The 20,031-nt window shown below is 38.7% G+C and overlaps 1 protein-coding gene across 6 annotated transcripts in view; it reads right to left on the bottom strand.

The window, feature by feature from the left end:
- Window positions 1-20,031, bottom strand: part of LOC108965337 (mediator of RNA polymerase II transcription subunit 13) — a 31,611-nt gene that overhangs the window by 1,408 nt on the left and 10,172 nt on the right. For all 6 annotated transcript variants that reach the window (XM_018927677.1, XM_018927683.1, XM_018927678.1 and 3 more), the window contains 10 exons: window positions 13,138-13,231; window positions 12,996-13,079; window positions 12,239-12,702; window positions 11,297-12,164; window positions 7,707-7,890; window positions 6,932-7,605; window positions 1,948-6,640; window positions 1,727-1,853; window positions 1,288-1,403; window positions 839-1,218 (listed from right to left, as the gene is read on the bottom strand). In XM_018927677.1, coding sequence (XP_018783222.1) covers window positions 839-1,218; window positions 1,288-1,403; window positions 1,727-1,853; window positions 1,948-6,640; window positions 6,932-7,605; window positions 7,707-7,890; window positions 11,297-12,164; window positions 12,239-12,702; window positions 12,996-13,079; window positions 13,138-13,231 — 7,684 coding nt within the window. The remainder of the gene's footprint in view (window positions 1-838; window positions 1,219-1,287; window positions 1,404-1,726; window positions 1,854-1,947; window positions 6,641-6,931; window positions 7,606-7,706; window positions 7,891-11,296; window positions 12,165-12,238; window positions 12,703-12,995; window positions 13,080-13,137; window positions 13,232-20,031) is intronic.

Below are 20,031 nucleotides of genomic sequence, written 5' to 3' on the forward strand. Positions count from 1 at the left end.
CTATGACCGACAACACTGTAAACAGCGTTTAGTTGTAATTAAAAATTTGTATAAACATAACCAAAAACATATATGTATATGTATATATAAAAAAAAAAATATTTACTTGAAGCATAAACAAATTATTAATTTTGGCGAATATTAAAAAAAATAGAACTATTAGAAAGCCAGTTTTTTTAAAAGCATACACCATAACTTGTCTACTATGAAGAAAAAAAGGCGTACACTTGTAAAAGCAAATTGGAGTCTGGAAGTTTGGCAAACGGAAGCACACAAATGCTTACACCGTTTAGAACGTTCGACGGTTATAAGTATCGAAAATCGTTTCTTTGCATATTGAACGGCACATTGGGTATATGTATTATGACGAAATGCATATCAAATATTGAAGTATTTGCTGTTACATGTGTGCATATGGAAGTGTATATGTATGAAATTATTTGATTTCGGTTCTTAACCTCAACTTTATATCACAAAAGTATAAACTATCAAACATTATTATAATAAATATATAAACACACACAAAATTAGACTCGAAACACACACAATTGCAACGACCAATTTGTTTAGAATGCTTGTTGTTTGTTTTCTTTAGTTTTTGTTCTAATTTAAACTAATAAAATACCTAAAATTGCAACAATCATTATTTTGAATACGCATTACCGACATCCTGCACATTTATCGTATAAAAATACTGCACATTAACTCATTCCCTCTCATATTAACTACTTAGCGCATATATATATTACAATACACAATTGACGACACGTTTTCTTTATACATATATATATGTATAAACAATCTGACTTTTTTTTTTTGCTTAAATTGTAGCTTTTACATAATCGCTGCAGTCAGATAGTACAGATCCATAAGCATTTGCACATTAATTGGCAAACACGAGAGACGATCGTGTGTATTGGAGTCCAATGCCAACCAGGACAAGGCATTGTAACCCTCCAACACGAAACGCAATACATCGGCAGTGAGTGAGGAATCCAGTGGATGATCTATGGCTGACGAATGCGCATTTGTCGAGTTCAGTATATCGTCGGCGGTCTGTATGTTTGGCACGTGGAGATGCAATGCCGTCTTCAAGAATACAGGACAAACATCTTCCAAATGCGGGCAGGCTGCCCAAAACCAGGAAGGCATGCGTCCAGTTGGCGCTGTAGAAACCATGTAGCCGACGGCTAGCGGTTGCTGATTTATTGAGCCCACCTACAAAGACAAAATAAATAATTAGCTTATTAATACACTATAACTATTGTAATGAGTGAGTGAAATGACCTCTTCAACATCCTGCTGCTGTGTCGAGTTGAAGTTATTGCCACCGGCACTCGGCCAGCTGCGATTATCTTCCATGCGATCGGGACTGCAGTGATTCGATAAGCGACCAGGTTGAGCTAAAAAATAGTTAATAAGTGGTTGTGTGAGTTTACGTTGTTTCAAAAAACAATAATAATAAAATAAACTTGTATATTGTATAATATAAAAGTTTGCATACAAGAATTTGATTTTGAGCTATCAGTTTGTATGGCAACTATATGCATTAGATGTCCGATCTGAACAATTTCTACTGAGATTACACAATCGCCTTAGACAATAACCTAATCCAAAATACGTTGTTGTTGTTGTAACTTCTATAGGTACGCTGCTTGATTTTGGACGTTACAAGCTTCGCGGCAAACTTAATAAACCCTATTCAAGATATAAAAAGAATACTTACGATCCCAATCAAGCAGATCACCCATGAGCTCAGCATCAGTGAAGCCGCCATTTTCGTCATCGTCATCGAATATGATATCATTTTCCAAATCTACTTGTGGCTCATTTTGAAATTGACGTGTAAATGACTGTAAAGAGGCGGAAACATATTTATCATAAATATTTTTTAAAATACAAAAATTTAGATTGCTTAATGTGTGTTATGGATTGACGATGACTTACCAAGCAAACGGCACTTGTCGGGAATACTAGTATGTGTGTGCATGTTACATCTTGTGGAGTGGATAGCGGATTCTGCATGGAAATCTGCGAAAACCGCTCGTCCGGCGTGAATTGGTCAGGCATTACGCGCAGTTTTGAATCTGGCTCCAACGTCACCAGGCAGGCGCTGAGTATACCAGGTGGATACATGAAGGAACATTGCTTACAAATATCCTTTAGTTGCTTGGAAGCTTTCTGTAGATTTTGTTTACTCAACAAAGAACTCCATGATTTTAGTTCGCTGTGACCGATGCGCCCAATACGGCCCACAACCAGCCGCCAATGATGCGCTGTCTGTGAGATCAAACCCATTATGAAGTCCATCAGCTTCTTGAGTCCAACACGTCGCGCCGGCGCCTTACGTCTACGCACACGATTCGGTACGTCAATATTGATGATGATCTTTTCAAACATCTCACCACGATCATCGGTGACGGTCGCGAGCAACCAACTCTGATCTTCACTCAGACAATAGTTGCAATACATGACCGAGTACTTTTGCTCATTTAGTGCGCGCATACTGGATGATTGGCGAGAGAAGTCTGTCTTGTCATTTTTCTCATGCATTGGCGCCAATACATACGGCGGTGTATACATTTTGTATGGTTGTCGGTTCTTGTCGTCTTTGCTCTTCAGGAATGCTTCCATATTGGCGGCTGTGCCGAAACCAGTCAGACTCTTCACGGCCTGCGTGTGCACCATATGTCGACGACACTGCGAGAATATGTTCAAAGCCAAGCAACGAATTTCGTCGGAGAAACGTTTTCGTGTACGCGATCGACCCAATTCAACTATCGATTCCAACGATATGATTTGAATATTGATATTAGCACGTACCGAATCCGGTATGGACTTTAATAGCTCAGCATAGCAACGCAACAAAGCTATACAAGCTAAACGCTCCAATTCTGGTGAGTCCGAACCGAATGTGAAAGGTTCAACTACGTAGAGCACAATTGCCGGTGGGTTTACATCTTCCATTGTTTCACCCATACCCAAAGGATCGCTAAGTACAATTGGTGGTTTTGTGTCGGGTTTGATGTCTGGCTTCATGTCGATCGATTCGGCAGAATTCTGTTGTTGTTGTTGCTGTTGATGTTGCAATTGCTGATGTTGGAGTTGCTGTTGCTGTTGCTGCTGTTGTTGTTGATCCATACCCTCCATCTTGGGCGAGGTATGCGTTTTGTCTTGATCAACACCACTCACCGAACTGTGTATCGAACTCATGCTACCCATTGGACTAGTGGTGCCTCGTTCGCGACCTGCTCCTGGTTGACAACTGCTATTCTCAGGTGGATTAAGCAACGTCTTGTCGCTGGGCACACGATTGAGGTACGGCGCTATTTGATTATGAAACGCGCTCGCATACAGTCGTATTTTTTCGGCTATAACGGTATTATCTAAGGTGCGCAACCAATCGTCCAGTGGCGTGCTACTTGGTGTATTATCTGAGGGTGAACGTGGACCCACCGTCAACAAACCATCCCAACCGCGAATGGGCGTATGACGACCCAACTTACACATTTCATACGTAGAACTCAATTCTCTGAAATATATTCGCGTATTCTGCACCACAAAATCAGTTTCCGGACACACAACCAGATACACAATATCACGCGCATACGCATAGGGTTCCAACAGAAGTTTGTCCCAATAGTGTATGGCTAGTGGTGCTACTGAAACCCAATCCTTGTCATGTCCAACTATCACCGATGGTATCGGTTGGGGTTCGCATTGACCAGAAGCACGTCCAGCCAAGCGATGGAACTGTCGCCAGGTCAATGGTCCGCTTACTGTGTAAGTAGCATCTTTGCTGCCCGCCGCACTGCGAGATTTCGAATGGAATGCATTTTGCAACATTGGTTGTATAAAGTTCATGGTGCGCACAATCTCTTTGTTACTGCGTGAAAATCCAACTGGAATGTACGGCCACTTATGCACTGTTAGTCTGCCACCAAAGAGTTGATGATTCCGTTTGGCCGCGCCAGGACGGCTATGGTCGAAAGGTGAAAGCTGGTTTTGGCTGGAAAATTCATTCACATCCATACGATTACTTTCAAAAGCTAATCTCGCCTGCTCAAGTGCCAAACATATTACATCATTCGCATCGACAAATTCTAACACATTGGAGATGGCAGCCACCGATTGTGGTTGTCGGCTTTGTCGAGCTAAACGATGTCGGTGACGTTGTAAAGCTCGGTGTACTGCACTGCTAGACGTTTGTATGATGGAACATTGCTCAAGTAATAAATCAAAGATGACGTGCGCATGTTGGAGTGCTTGCGCGTCGGGCTGTACGTGGTTAGCTTTGTCTGCTTGTGCAGGTAACAATGAGTTAGCGCCCTTAATGGCTAGAGAGGATGTCAATTTCGCAGCAGTTGGCGTGAGAGCAGCCGCCAAATTTGCTATCAGGGAAGGTAAAGACTGTTTCTTATTACGGGCGGGATCTTCGGCAACACCCGTTATCTCCAACTCATCCTCGTAAAAGAGACCAGCTCGAAATGCAAGTCGTCTATTGACTACAGCACTAAAACCGCAGGTACAATCTACCGGATCGTCGTCCACGTACCCCGTAATATGTTGATTGCTGGCGGGTGTGTTCGAAGATGAAGATGAACCTGAACCCGTGTGCCCCGATGTTCCGGGCAGCGATGCTGGTGAATCCAAAGCACTGCCACCGCCAAAGGCACTTAACAGGCGCATGCTTCCTGCGGCAGCTCCACCACCACCAATACCGCTATTTCCGCTGATGCCGGCAACAGCTGGGTTCCCGCTTGCATTTGTAGAAGGCGGTAATGGATTAAAGCTTCCACCTGGCAGAGGCACGTAAACACCTGAATCTGCACCACGTATGTTACCCACTTTCTGAGAATCCGCATTACACACACAAACGGTGCTGCTATCGAAATTGTGATCTCGAAAGACATTCAACGCTGTGTCGTATAGCAGAATATTCACGATCAAAGAGCTAACTTCGGGCAACTCACGCGCCACCACGGCGCCAGTCGCAACACCGGCGGATGGCAGATTACCCGCTGCGCTTAACGGTCTAGGAAGATGTGTTGAAGGCATACCAACGCTTTGCGGTGTTGGAGGATGCTCCTGCGAATGATACTGTTTATTCAAATATGAGGATGTTGAGGTGGCTGGACTGGCCACAGCCATTTCATAAGGTGGCGGTGGATGCCGTTGTGGTTGCATCATGGGAAACGGTACCACCGAGGCGGGTGATGGTGATATCGGTGACATGCCGGCGCGTTGCATCATTTGCTGCATACTCGTGCTGCCGGGCGTATTTGTGAGTGCTGCCTGCGGACAGTTTAGTTGATTCAGCAAAAGATTATTTCCACCGCCGACGCCACCACCACCACCACTGCTCAACGGCGTGGGCACTGTGTTGGAGTGCATTGGTGATGGTATGGGTCCCAAAGGTGTGCGAGGTTGCTGCAGCGGTGTGCGCGGCGCCGCTGAGAGTAATTCGTGTAGTTGTTGATGTTGTTGTTGCAGTTGCTGTTGTTGCTGTAACTGTTGTTGTTGCTGCTGTTGCGCTGCCGCAGCTTGAGCAGCAACCACAGCACGTGATTTCTGTGTTGTCCATGATGGTTTGTACGTGCAATTTGTTGGTAAAGCCAGTGGCGGCAGCGTTTGACTAGGTAGGTTTGTTAGAGGCGCGTATTTGGATGAGCCCACAAACTTTGCACGCTTCGGCGGCCGATAAACATATGACCAGTCTTCAATTGGCTCTTCAACGGGGCTACCCAGTTCGGCAAAATATTCTTGTTTGATTTTAATCATACCGCCCATACCGGCATCCAAGCCGCCCGATATTGCTGTTGCTGCTGTAATTACACTGAGATCCGTCATTTGGATGTCCATTTGGCACGGGCTGGAATTAGGATGGTGCTGTTCATGTGATGGTGGTGTAGGAAACATCTTAGTCAGATCTTCCGCCATACTGGAACCGCCGTTGCCGCCACCATTACTGCTACCATTATTACCTATACTATTCGAGGCATTCGGTGTATTCGTGCAATTTTGCAACGCAGCGATTGCGACCGCACTTGCGTTCACAGCGGCAGCAACTGCAGTGCTGCGCTTAAGATCATCAATTGTGGTCGTTGCGGTAGAGCCATTGGATGGGTTGTTCGAGTCGGGCGGTGTATGTATTTGTACGCTGCCGCAGCCATCGTTTGATGTTTCAAATAGCTGCTCAAGATCATTCATTGTTGGGTTTAAGCCTTCAGCGGTATACAGATCACCACTGGCACTGTTTTTGCCATCTTTGCAAGGCGAAGCTGTCCCCTGTAGCGCATCTGTGGTTTGTATGTCGAGCCCGCGGAAATAACCGCCGCCATTACCATTGCCATCACTACCCACATTTTCCTCTTTTATATTTGTCAAATTACCACAATGCGCGGCTATGCCCACCAAACCGCCACTGCTACTACCACTCGCAGACGCCGCGTTCATGGCGGAATTAGTAAGCGAATTGAGGGAAGCATCTATAGAGAGTAGCTGCGAACCATATACGGAGCCCGGTGACGGCATAAGCGGTTTCGAGTGAGTATGACCTTCGTAGAGATTTTTGGTACACATGCTGCGACACGGTTTGGTCACATCGTTGAGCTTGAAACGTTTCATTGGATGATTCGCCCTAAAAGAGTAAATTGAAAGTTAATTGATGTTAAGTAATGCAAATAAATTTGTAAGCGACTGCAATTTATAGGAAAAAGTTGCATGTATAATATATTTTGTGCGTTTATCATTTGTGCAATTTATACTCTCACTATGGAATATAAAACTGTTATTCAGAATACATTAACACTGGCTTTTGTTTATCTTAGAGTCTAAAGATAGAAATATGCATAAACTGAACTGCAATTTCCCCTAAGAACTCTGTAAAGTATAAGTAAGGGCGTTTTAAAGCGGTTCAAAAAACACTCACCAAGCATTCTGATACGTGAAATCATACAGTACATTATATTTTGAGCAGTCATCATTGGCGAAACTATCGATATCCTTTACTTTAATTTCTGGCATCTTAAATGTTTTCCAATAATCGTTGATCGCATCTGCCGCCGATATGCCAGACGACGTGGAAACCACTGGCAGGCCATTTCGACTACCGCTACCCGACAATGGTGTCGGCGCATAACCCGCTTCGGTTTTAATTTGATCAACACTTAGTGTGGTCAATGACGGTTGTTGTATCTCGAATTTCTTAATGCTTATAGTGCCACATTGGGAACCACCCGAAACCGTTGTGCCCATAGTTTGTGCTTGTAACTGTTGTGAACCTTGTTGTTGTTGCTGCTGCTGCTGTTGTTGGCCGCTTATAGTCGGAGTGCTACGCCCGACACTTGGTGGTTGTGGCACGCTGCCAGGTCCATTTGGTCCCACGCCAGTCACGCCACCGCCACCATTACCCGCCTCAACAGAGGGTGGCGGCTCTACGCTTGGCGTAGGCCGCACATAGGGCGATGTTGTGATACTTTTATTATCATGCTGATCGGTGGGTGTGGGTGCCGGTGTATTCTTGTCCAATAGATGATCAATCGGTGTTGGTGGTTGTTGCAAATTCGGTACGGATGGTGGTGCACGTGGGCTCATTGTTAACAACTAAGCGAGAGAAGCAAAAATATAGTTAATATATATTTGAAAAATATTTGTCGGTAAAGCAAAAGTGTTAAAAAGAATTAGTATAAACCTCAAGCACTCACTTGATCGGCCGGTGGTACAGACGTTGGCTGTGATAGCGTTGAGTTCGGATGGGGCGATTGTGCGGGTGTACCAGGCGAACCCACTGAGGGCACAGGCATCAAGTCGCCCACAGAGTTCCGCGAATAAGTTGAAGCGCCGCCGTGCGGTGTGTCGTGCGGCGTCATCGATGCGGGATTCAAAGTTCTGTAAACAAAAATTGCATAACATAAAAACTAGTTTGGCATCAAAATTCAATTAATTTATTATGATTTCGTTTTTTAGCAAAATGTACGCTATTTATGTACATATGTTTGTTGGTATGCTGTTATACATTCAAACACCTTCCTAAACTGATTTTTAAGAGTTTTGATGTACGATTATTAATATTGTAAAGAGTATATATGCAAATGTTCAGCTACAACCATACAGCTTTTTATATAGTATGGAATATTCGATTTGTATGTGTCTTAACTTTGTATTCATACAATTATTAGAGCAATATTTTGTTCTTGACCAGCATTATTGTTACAATTTGTTTGTGTGCATTATGGCGGTGATAAATTCAAATTAAATTAATATTCAATACTCAATGCATGACCCCAAACCATAGCCAAGTATTCATTAAACTTGTATAATATACATATTTCTTTTTATATTAACACATGCTTAATAAATAATACAACTGAGTATAATTATATGTAATACGAATTATTTCTCATTAAGTTTACATGCAAATACCGTGCCCATCACTCGACTGTTAGGCAAGTAACAAATTTTTTTGGCTTTCGAGTTTTAGGTATTTATAATAATGTTGTAAGTTTGTATTTGTGGCAAAAAATCGATTAAATAGTTATAAACAAGCCTTACATTTAACTTATTTTTGTTTATGCTTAGAACCAAAATCCTTTCGAAAATTCTAATTTGTTTATATTTGCAAACTTATATCAGCTGATCAAAGTTTACCCGGTCTGTCAAAAAAAAATTTTCACGTATTTTGAACAAAACTTAATTTTTCGCCTTCAAATAGTCTCATTTTAAGCATGCCAAGAATTTATCCAATTTTTTTATAGACATCTTGCAAGCCACTACTCGACGTTGGGTTTGCGAAGATTCAGGTATTTTGGTACGAGTTCCACATTCATACCCAAAACATTAACCGAAATACATTTGTTAAGCCCACATCCATAAGAATTGCTCTGTTATCTCTCTGACGACGATTTTCAACCACTGTTTGCTAATTTTTTTTAATGTTATCGTCATTAACAAAGGACAGATGGAAGATTCGCATGAAGCAAGTTTTCGACCTCCTCTGAATGTCTCGTACCCCTCAAATAGTTCTATTTGTAATAAAGTAGACTCAACAAAACACTCTTGCGACATATTTGTCGGTTGCGAAGCCGTGATTCCATTCGAAATATATTTATCGATTCGGTCTGCGCGTGCAGTTTAAATAGACCAGTCCGGATGAAATTTGATCAGATGATGTATTGATTTTAATATATTTAAAGGGAAGAAACTCTAATTTGTAAAGTCAGCCCCACTCACACTATTTGAACAAAATTTTAACTGTTTCACAAAAAACCAATGATATAAATAGGATTTGTGTTACACGAATTAAACCTACTAGAATATAAGACGAGCAAGTGAAACACTTAAGTTTAACCACTTTTTGAGCTAAAACTAATTATAACCTTATTTCTTTACATTTCTACGGATTCAACTTCACCAATACTACATATGTATGTATGTATGTTTGTACATATATGAATGCGCTTTTGTACAATCAAAATAAGTTCAGTATAGTGTAAAACTAAATATGAAATTCAGTTACTAATTTACAGAAAAATATATTGTGTAGTTGCATCATCATAATAATAGTTTTTAAAATAAAAATATATACACATATGTATATTTAAACTATATGTATGACTGCCAAAATTAGTTTTGTTATTTTCTGGGGAGTATGAATATGTTTCAACTTCACCAGCTTTTTTGCAAACATTAGCACCATAATCTTTTGAGTGTGTGAGAAAATAGCATTCTAATGAGTTCAGATATATGTGGGACCATAGCAGGCAAGTAATTGTGTAGGAGTTTGCAGTCCATTTCCAACCAACCAACCAAAAAACAAACAAAAAAAAAACACCATTAATAATGATATGGAACAGGATAAAGAGCAAGAGCAAGTGTATACATGTTGATAAGAGAATAACTGCGAGTAAGAGCGTGAGGTGATAAGAGAGTGTGAGACAGCGAGAGAGAAATACAGAGAGAAAGAGAGAGAGTGCGACAACACAAACCTTTGCTTTGGTATGGTGTCTGAAGTTTGATAATGCATAATAGTGATGCCATTGGAAGCAGCAGCTGCGGCAGCGTCTACTGTGTCCACTGCACCGTCAACGACGTCAAAGCAAACGCCACCGCCAATGTTTTCGCTACGACACCGCAATAGCGAACTGCATAGATTTGTATTCAAACAGTTACTGCCGCCGCCGCCGCCGCCGCCGCCAGTAGTGATGCTGTTATCGGTGCTGTATAAGTCATATTGTTGTCGCCGATGGAATGGAATACACACTGTTGTGCGAGATGTAATACTTTTTACATTGCTGTGGTATACAGACGAAGACGATGATGCTGTTGCCGTTGCCGCTGATGGCGACGAAAAGAATGTTGTTGGTGTAGCAGTACGATATTGTTGTTGTTGTTGGTGGCTATTGTTGTAGCTGTTGCTGCCGCTGCCGCATCCCGCCGAGCCGGTGTGCATTTTGCCACCCAATGCCATCATCATGCTGTTGCTCAGACGCACTGACGAAGCCGGCCCGGAAACACTATATATAGGGGATGTCATTGACAAAGAAGTAGTAGAAGCTGCATTGTTTTTGCTGCTAATAGAAGTAGTATGTGTGAGAACGGATAGTGTCGACGACGACGATGAAAGTCTGAAAATTATTGGCCAATTTTTTTTTTTTCTTTAAACTAAATATATCTTTTCTTTCCTATGCTCTCCCTAATAGTTTTCGTATTTACGTTTATATTGTAATATATTATAGAGATTTATGTGTTGTTAAAAAAGTCAGCTAATAAATTAATTAACTTTGGCACGCGAAATGTCCCGTAATCTTAAGAAAGCAGAATTCACATGACATTTCTATGGGTAAACATTTGAAATTTGAGGTTATAGTCATATTATAATCAAAAAGCAAATTAATATTGTTTGGGAAAGAGTAGTGTGTAAAATACAGAAGGTTTTTCATGCAGTACACATATATAGAAGATAAGCTAGAATCAAACGAGATAAATACTTGCAATAAACACTAGGAAACTTGTTTGTTTACTATCTCATGAACATTATGCGTTAAAATAAAAGTTAAGTTAAACATTTTTGAAGGTCAAATATTGTGAGATAAACAACGACTGAATCATAATAAATTAAATTTGATAGACACTTATGCGTTTTACTAACTCTTAACTGTAAGTGCTTCTTATCACATATGCCTACTAGTGACTTTTCAAATTTCATATTCAAAATCACAGATTCAAAAAATTTAGACACACAAGTAAATAACTGCAGTCATTCAAATTTAAGTAATACATTGCTTTGAGAACTTACTTTGTGCATGAACAGGGTGTTTTTTCCGTTGGATCAACAAATCCCCAAAATTGTATTTGCTGCATGCGTAGTTTGGCCTCCACTTCATTGGCGTCGCCGATTTTTGTGTTGGTATTTTGCGTGTCCATGGAACTACAACCGCCACTACTGTTGCCACCGCCGCCACCGCTGCCGGCATTGTTGTCATTGTTGCCATTATTACCATTGGTGGAATTACAATCCTCGCCACCTACTGTACCACTGCCTGTGGCAGTTGTGGTTGTGACTCCGCCGGTGGTAGTAGAGAGGGATGAACAAGTTATTTGAGCGCTTGTGGCGCCAGTACTCATTGCTGTGGCAGCAACGCTGGCCGCATATGTCACATGCAACGTATTCGTTATGCAATCCTGCCAAACGCGCTCTGGCATTTCAGTAGCCGCCTGTGGTGAGGCATGAGTATTAGTTGTGTTGCTAGTAAAGCTGCTCGTCGTAGTGTCATAGTAGGGCTGCGCTCTTGCCGACAGTTCATGCAAATGTTGCTCAATCATTGCAATACTGCTATTGCTGTTAATGCCATTACTTCCGCCAACCCCACTGCTGTTCGCTTGGCTACACGACGTGGCAACTGTTGTTACAGTAGTGACAGTGTGCATCTGCTGTTGCAGTTGTTGTTGTTGCAAGCTAGCGGGTTGTTGCGTAGATGTGGACTTTCGGCTGTTCCCTGCAAATTCATTTGTATTCGCAGATGAAATAGCCGCCAGTGCGGCAGCCTCCGCCGAAGATGTTGTGCCCAATGAGCCCTTTTGCGACGCAGCCTCTTCCATTTCCTCCATGTCATCCAAATCAGTGACTAGTACATAAATTGAGGGATGATACATTTTATGTCCGCCTAGACAGCAAAGAAAATGATACAAGATTTCAAAATTAGTATTGAATTATGAGAAAAAAAATATATATATTTACCCGACACAACTTCAACCACCGGTGGCACATCAGAGTTTTCCTTACAGCACAGTGGGAAAAATGATGCCCAATCTTCTAAGATCTTCTCGGCCATTGGATCCGTAGCTTTAAAACTATTGCCGGTTAGTGTTGCCGCCATACCAAATGGCGCTAGTATTACTCGTCGCGGCTTGGGTGTAGTGGAGGAATTCGGAGAGTTTGTGTTGGTGACACCGTCTCCCACAGCGCCGCCATTATTGGGGCTGTGTGGACTCGCCACATCTTCTGGCAAATTCGTTACATTGCCATGTTCATGAGATTGCGACAGTGTTTGCGAATTACCAGCGGCGGCAAAAGCCGCCGCCGCTTCAGTTAAATGCTCCTTTGATAAGGGACGCACAGCAGGGTGTTCCCTCAAATCGATCGATGCGCATACAGTGTCGCCGTGCACAAAGAACGTAAACGAAAATGAAAGGTGCTGAGAACTGAAAACAAAAAAAAAAAAAAAAAGGTCAATTAAAATGTTAAGAAAATTATTAGACTTTCATAAAACATTAATAATTCTTATAATATAAAAATACATGTAACAAGTTGAACGATGATTCGTGTTGTATCTCAAAACAGAACCACAGAGAACTTGTTATACATTTTCTCTAGGATTTCCAAGCAACTTATTGCCTTACAACTGTACGGCAACAGCAAGTTTTCATATTATTGGTTATCCAAACAACAGTAGTATGTTATGTATGCTCTAATATATGTACGTGTAGTAACTCACCTTCGGCCAAAGAGTCGATCATTGGAAGTGCACGGCTGAACAAACCATTTACCAAAACGCACAATATCTTTGGTCAGCACGAACCTACAGAAAATATTTTTTTATTACTATACAGTTAGTTATTTTTGATTATTATTTATACCGCTCCATTAAATTGTGCAAAGCTTTGAATAGTAGTGAGCGACACTCGTAGGTAAGACCTCGTTCCCATGTTCCATTCCAAAGTGCTTGGTTTGCTGGAATAAAAATTATAAAAGAAAAAGTATTATTAGAAATGATTGTAAAAGTGCATAACAATGAGAAGAAAAAATACAAAAAAAATATTTAAAGAAAATTTAAAATTAATTGGACGACAGTTGAAAAATCATATATATAAGTATATATGAATGTTTATTCCAGAAGAAAATTCGTTATAATTCTAACACCCACGGCACACTCCAGAATCTAGCTATCAGAAATGTACAAATATGTACATATGTATGTATGTTTGGATGCCACTGCAGAACACACCTGGAGCGAAATATTTAGTTTTTGAAATACTCGAAAGCTGCTAGTTGGTTTTGCGGGGCGACAAATACAATATTACATGCCCATAAGTATTTATGTTTGTATGCACGTGCAAATAAAGGCAGTTAAATGATTTCAACCCGCGCCTACAACAATGTTCAACTATGAGGCTATTTAGAACGAATAATATAAGTAAACAACTGTCAAAAGTTGATACCTAAACAGACGCACACAAACTCATACATTTATGTAGGGTATGTATAAAGACATAAAATGCAAATACAAGTGAGAAACTAACAATTGCAAAAATGTGCATCCGAAAAAAGGCACAGCAACATGTAAAACAATTTATAGAGACTTTGTGGGTATGAATGTAGGTTGCAGTGTTTATATACATGTTACAGTCTCTCTTCTCAGCGAGCATGCTCAGTGCGAAGCAATTTTACTTTTTAAACAAAACATTACTAAACGATAAGTTATTTTTTTGCGCTTTGTAATTGGCAGATAAAAAAGCTCACCTTCTGTAAAGAAAATAACTAAAACAAAAAATAATAATTTCCTAATTGTAAAATGACGGCATAAAAAAATTTTGCCGGAGGAAAATTAGACCTTGAGTATGAGTGTTTTTTTTTTCATATGAACCACAAAGTAAGTAAACCAAACAGACTGTAAACATGTTGATTTAAGACTACTGTCTCAAGCATATAACAATTCCAACGTATTTAACTAATTTCAATGCAAACAAATTGATATGCCTATCAGCGCTACTATGTATTATAATTATGAGAACGTCGAAGATTAATTCGAATGTGAATACAAAGATACTCTTTTTTCAAAAGCTCGGCTATAAAAGGTAGTTTGAAAAAGTATATGTACATATGTAAGTATATTGAGTAGAATTAAACAGAGAAAATCGGGAGGCAGAGTGAAAAGTTTTGCATAGATATGTGTATGAATGTATGTTTATTTGAGCGAATAGATAACGAAGAGAAGTAGCACATCACGGAAGAGAAAGTTTTCTATAGATGGTTAATTAAAAAGAAGTTCAATATAAACCCTTAGGTATGAAATATTACTTTTTATTATATTAATTAATATTATATTAATTAGTTTTATTACTCGTTATTTTTTTAATTATTAATTGTTAGTAATCAATTGTTGTAGCTCTAAATACATCAAAACAGATCAAATTACCTCAAGACCGTTAAGAATGATTAAATTATAGAAAAGTGGTTAAAAAATAATCTACCTTGTAGAACTCTAACACCGACTATGCAATTGTAAAACTTGTGTCAACAATAATAAATATTGTTTACGAAAAAATTTAATTCCATACAAAATAACAAAAGGTAACTTCAAATGATGTAAATATTTATTAAATTTGAAGTTGTTTAGAGAAATATAAATATTTAGACTGACGCCAAAAATGTGCTAATCTAAAGTCAATACCATAATCTGCTAAGCCTAACAAGTTAATTCAACCCACTTGTAAAGGGTATGCATATAAAACAAGAGGGCAATAAAAAGTACGGCTGAGAATTTCGGCCGAAAAAAAATCCGACAGCGCATACATTAGCATTGGTACGGGAAACTATGGGGTCAGGTCACGTCATATTATATATTATAGTGAAAATACATTGAATCTTTTATTTTCCATGCGCTATCCCAGTGATATGAGGTTTACAATAACAATAATCATAATAATAACATGCGACAGCGGTAATAATAACAGCACGTTTTAAAAATAAACCTGTGAATAAACACAAGCAGAGATGTCAAAATACAAATCGACAAATAAAATTAATGAATGAACGAATAAGAATAAGCTAATAAACCAATCTCAAATGGCAACAAGCAGCAAACGAATAACGAAATCAAATACAAAAGCGAGATGAGAAGAAACTGTGAGCGACGAGGATGTGAACAATCATAAATAATGCTGCAATACCACCCTGACCGCCAGAGAGCAACAACTGACAGCAGTATATGCCGAAAAGAGAAGGTGTCATGCGTGAGAAAAAGATGGCATTAATTTATTTTACCTATAACGCGAAATTTAGTATATGTAAAACAAACGAGAGGAAGTAGCGTGAAGTAATATCTGAGTGCAGAAAGCAATATATTATATTTACCTATCTCACCTTCGTGCTCGCGCGAAGTAAGAGGAGAAACAAATTGTAATAAAAGGTTGGTGGAAAATAGCTGTTGATAAGGTAGCTGCTAGTGGCGCACTTTGATGATGTTTACAAACGACAACAAATAGAGGAAAATGAAAGAAATAATAAGTAATGACGACAGCGGGATAATAAAACACAAACAATAGCAACAACTTAATTTTTGCATGGCACACAAACATGCACACTTATACGCTGCTCTTGCATTCTTGCCTATATGCCGCTATATTTGTATTTATTTGAAGCACTACCAAGATATTATTGACACATATCGTATGCAATGTTGTCGTTTTGGGAATTGTAGTGCGAAGAGGGTAATATGGCATTAATATGTACATGGAATTTTTGGGTTGCGAATATTTTAAAACTATTATTTACTAATATCATTACATTTAAATTACCACCCAGTTCAAAATCATCAACAACATTTTTTTTGTCAACAAAATTAATTTATTGTCATACACATGGACTTAAATTGAATATTTAATAAACAAAAATTATCTTTTTATCCAATCATTGAGGAAGTGGTCATACACCACAACTTTTTTAAATTGTATGCACATTTGTTCCTTTATCAGAATGCAGATATGAGATAGCGCATAGCTAGTTAAAAACTAAGCCGCAAATATATGTATGTATTTGAAATATTGTTGTTATAAATACAAATGTTTGATATTATCATGGACTCAAATATTTAAATTTAAAAATATGTGATAAAAACACAAGTAATTACAAAAAATGTTATGGTGGTTCGATCTGAGCAATATATTAGGAGATGGTAGCGTTGCCTTGAACAATAACCCATGCCAAATTTCGTGAAGACATCTTGTCAAATGAAAGTTTTTCATGCAAGGACTTAATTTTGATCGATCAAATTGTATGTTATATTGTTCCGATCTGATAATATTAATAATAATAATAATATGTATGCAAATTCGAAGATTTTAGACTAGTCCAGACCAAACTTCGCGAAAATATCTTGTGAAATGAAAAAGTTCTTCAAACAACACTTCATAATGATTGATTAGTTAAGTGTAAATGGCAGTTGTTGTTGTTGTAGAGGCAGAATTCTGCCGAATTGACAGTCCTTGGCGGGATTAAAATACAGTTATCGTTTACAGTGGGTCAAAATTGGCGATTCCAACAAATAAACGGCTGTTTGGGTAAAAAAAAATCAGTACAATATGCTATTCACGTATGTGATATAGCTCCCAATGTTGATCATTTACATTTAATTTAAGAGTCTCCGATTTTTCCTTTTATTTTTTATTAAGTTTGTGACAAACTTAATATACCGTGCTAAGGGTATAAAAATAAGAAAATTATAAAAGATAGTCCTCACAAATATTCAAAGCTTGCGTGTCTCAAAACAAAATATAAATTAATATCTTAATATGTATGTACATAACTATGTAATTGCACACACACCCAAATATAGACCCCTGTATACCAAAGACGTACCCACAATACACGTTTGCGAAAATGAAAGAATAACATATTATGTTCGTGTGCACCGTTTTGTAAAACAACCATCTAATCCAGCTGGCTAACCGTACCAGCATTACGATAAGTCGACTGAACCGTGATGCACCAACCTCACAGCGGCGATCAAACCCCCCTTACCTCACCCCCAAACCAAGTTCACAAATTCAACCTCAACAATGGCAAAATACACTCCCAGCCATTAAACAATAGTTTTTCAAACACATAAGCGAGTGTGCGGATACATATTTACATTCATATGAATGTATGAAGGAAGGAAGTTACACAACAACAAAGCCATTTATTTTATCCAGCACGTGTACATTTTTATGCTATGTTACACGGCTATTCAAAGCAAAAATGTATATACTAACACCTATGTAAAAGGCAAGTAACAGAGTGCAGTTATTGATGCATGTATATGCATTACTTAGCATGTACATTTTCATGTATATAGGCAGAGGGATGTAATACACACCCCAAGTTTGTGAATTTGTACCTTTTTGTGTCCGGTGGTCCAAAAACGCACAACCACAACCGTTGTATGTACACATGTGCATTTATAAAACAAAGCGCCAACAACCGATAACGCCGGAGTCATTTAGCAATTCGCTCTTTCTAGTTCCTCCCTTGAGAACATCAAACGTATGGATGTTGATGGTATTGCCATTTTGGTGCAGCATTGCCTCTTTCTACAATTCTGTTTAGGGGTGAATTTGACATAAAAATATTTATTGCAGTTGCAATAGAAATAATGTGAGGTTAAAAATTTCTACACGCTAAAAATAGTTAAGTACAGAGATTCAAAGTCGGCTTCCAAGCTTCCAATTAGCGTAAATGACTAAATAAATGAGAAATTACACATGGCACGCCGACATACAGTTTTATATACTAAACGCAGAAGTTACTCACAAAGAGGTAACTGCACAAAACTGTGGATAATATTACATGTGGGTTTGTATATCGAAACCATTTGCCATTAACATATGAATAACAGTTATACAAGTCTTAGCGGTAAATGCCTATAATGAGTCGAAAAGCTGTTTTTATTGTAGTATACACACATGTATGTATGTGTAAGTATCTAACAGATATACATATTTGTGTTTTGCCTTAAATTTTTGCGCAAATTTTCAATGTTTACGATTGGAAAGAAAAGAGCGTGCCACCACCAACAGCTTAACAGAGCGCCAGGTAGCCTCAGTAAACAGAAATTCTGTTGATTTCTTCTCTTTCATATTTTAACAGCATAAATTTAGATTTAGTCTCCGTTTCGGTCTTCGTTTGCTGTTATTCGCAGTTGCTTCTTCATTGTCAGCAGGCTTCACAAGCCAACCGAGCGTCCGCCTTACCTAAGCAGGTCTCGCCGGCCTGCGCCGTTTAAAATGTGTTGGCCGTACATATACACATGTATGTATTTATAAACATACATATCTACATATTCAGTGGGTCCATTCCGTCGTTGTTAAGCAGTGCAATAACCCGTAAAATGAGACCAAAGCACGACACTGAAATAAGAAACTCGCACAAAATTGTATGTATGTATGCACGTATTACTACGGATGCGGGTAAATCAACGAAGTAAAATGCTACCAAACAGGCGTGCGAGTAGACACCGTTAATGAGAGCAAAGCAAAAACAGCAAATTTTGTTTTATCTTCAAGCAGAAATCCATAGCTGTGTTTGTGTGTTCATTTTGATGCGTTTCTGTGTGCTAATGTACACGTACTTCCAATGAGGGTCATTATAATCGCAAGTTAACACTGTCTAACCTGAACATAAAAATATGTATGCATGTATTTATGTAAATGCCTACAAATATCACATGCTAAATGTGTCACTACTAAAGATTTTCCCGTAAATAAAATTTAAGTAACTTTAAAAAAAAGGCAAAAGTAGTAACTATTTTTATTTGACTTTGGGACTACTGTCTGCTTTGCAAAAACAAAATATGTATGTTTATATGACATTTTAATCTTCGAAGCGCATATTTCACAGAGCATGGACATATGTACATACATACATATCTATGAAATTCACAAGGATGAATTCTTTGTATAAGGGAATATAATATAAAGAGCAATGATCGGCATGGGAATTCGAATCGATTAAAAGGGTGTGTGAAAAATTCAGATGGATGTCGGTCTGACATACATACATATGTAGCTAAACCGACTCAGTTGTTATTGAAACAAACAATTTTATACAAAAATTTTAATTTCTTCGGATAGTTTATAATAACATAAATTTGTATCCAAATACAATAAATTACATTTCCCTCATCTCATTTTACTCTCCTGAATTGAGGGGGGTGTAATATGTTGGTAATCATGACGACCGAAGGCCGTAACTGGCACAAATTGATGTTTACGAATTGAATGTGCGATTTTTACTGATTAGGATAGTTTCGTCAACCTCTCTTTTTGAAAAGGATTTTGAAAGAAAGCACAATGATTCATGACGTTATAAGCATTAGAAAAGACACACGACAGTCGGGTCTATGTAGCCGGAAACTGGATTTTTATTCGACCAATCACTAGCAACTCCGCAGCATTCCATCCAATTCACTTCATCAATGTTTTCAGCAGCTACAACAACAACAGAAACATTTTTAAATTATTTTGAAAAATCTTTATCAACTAATTTGACTCTATCATTTTCGTCTAGGCAAGAGATTTGAATTCTTTTCATGTACAATTTCCAAGTTGCTTACTTTGAATTTGGACAATCTAAGAAAAGTAATGACAAATTCATATAAAAGTCAATGAAATATTCCGAACGGCAATTCAAAATTGAAGAAAGTATACATATATCTACATATGTATGTACATACATACATACATATATAGTAAATAGTTCGCTTCCGATTCACT

The sequence above is a fragment of the Bactrocera latifrons genome, unplaced genomic scaffold, assembly GCF_001853355.1.
Source record: "Bactrocera latifrons isolate USDA-ARS-PBARC rearing strain unplaced genomic scaffold, ASM185335v1 scaffold_139, whole genome shotgun sequence".
In the NCBI taxonomy this organism is placed as follows: Eukaryota; Metazoa; Arthropoda; class Insecta; order Diptera; family Tephritidae; genus Bactrocera; species Bactrocera latifrons.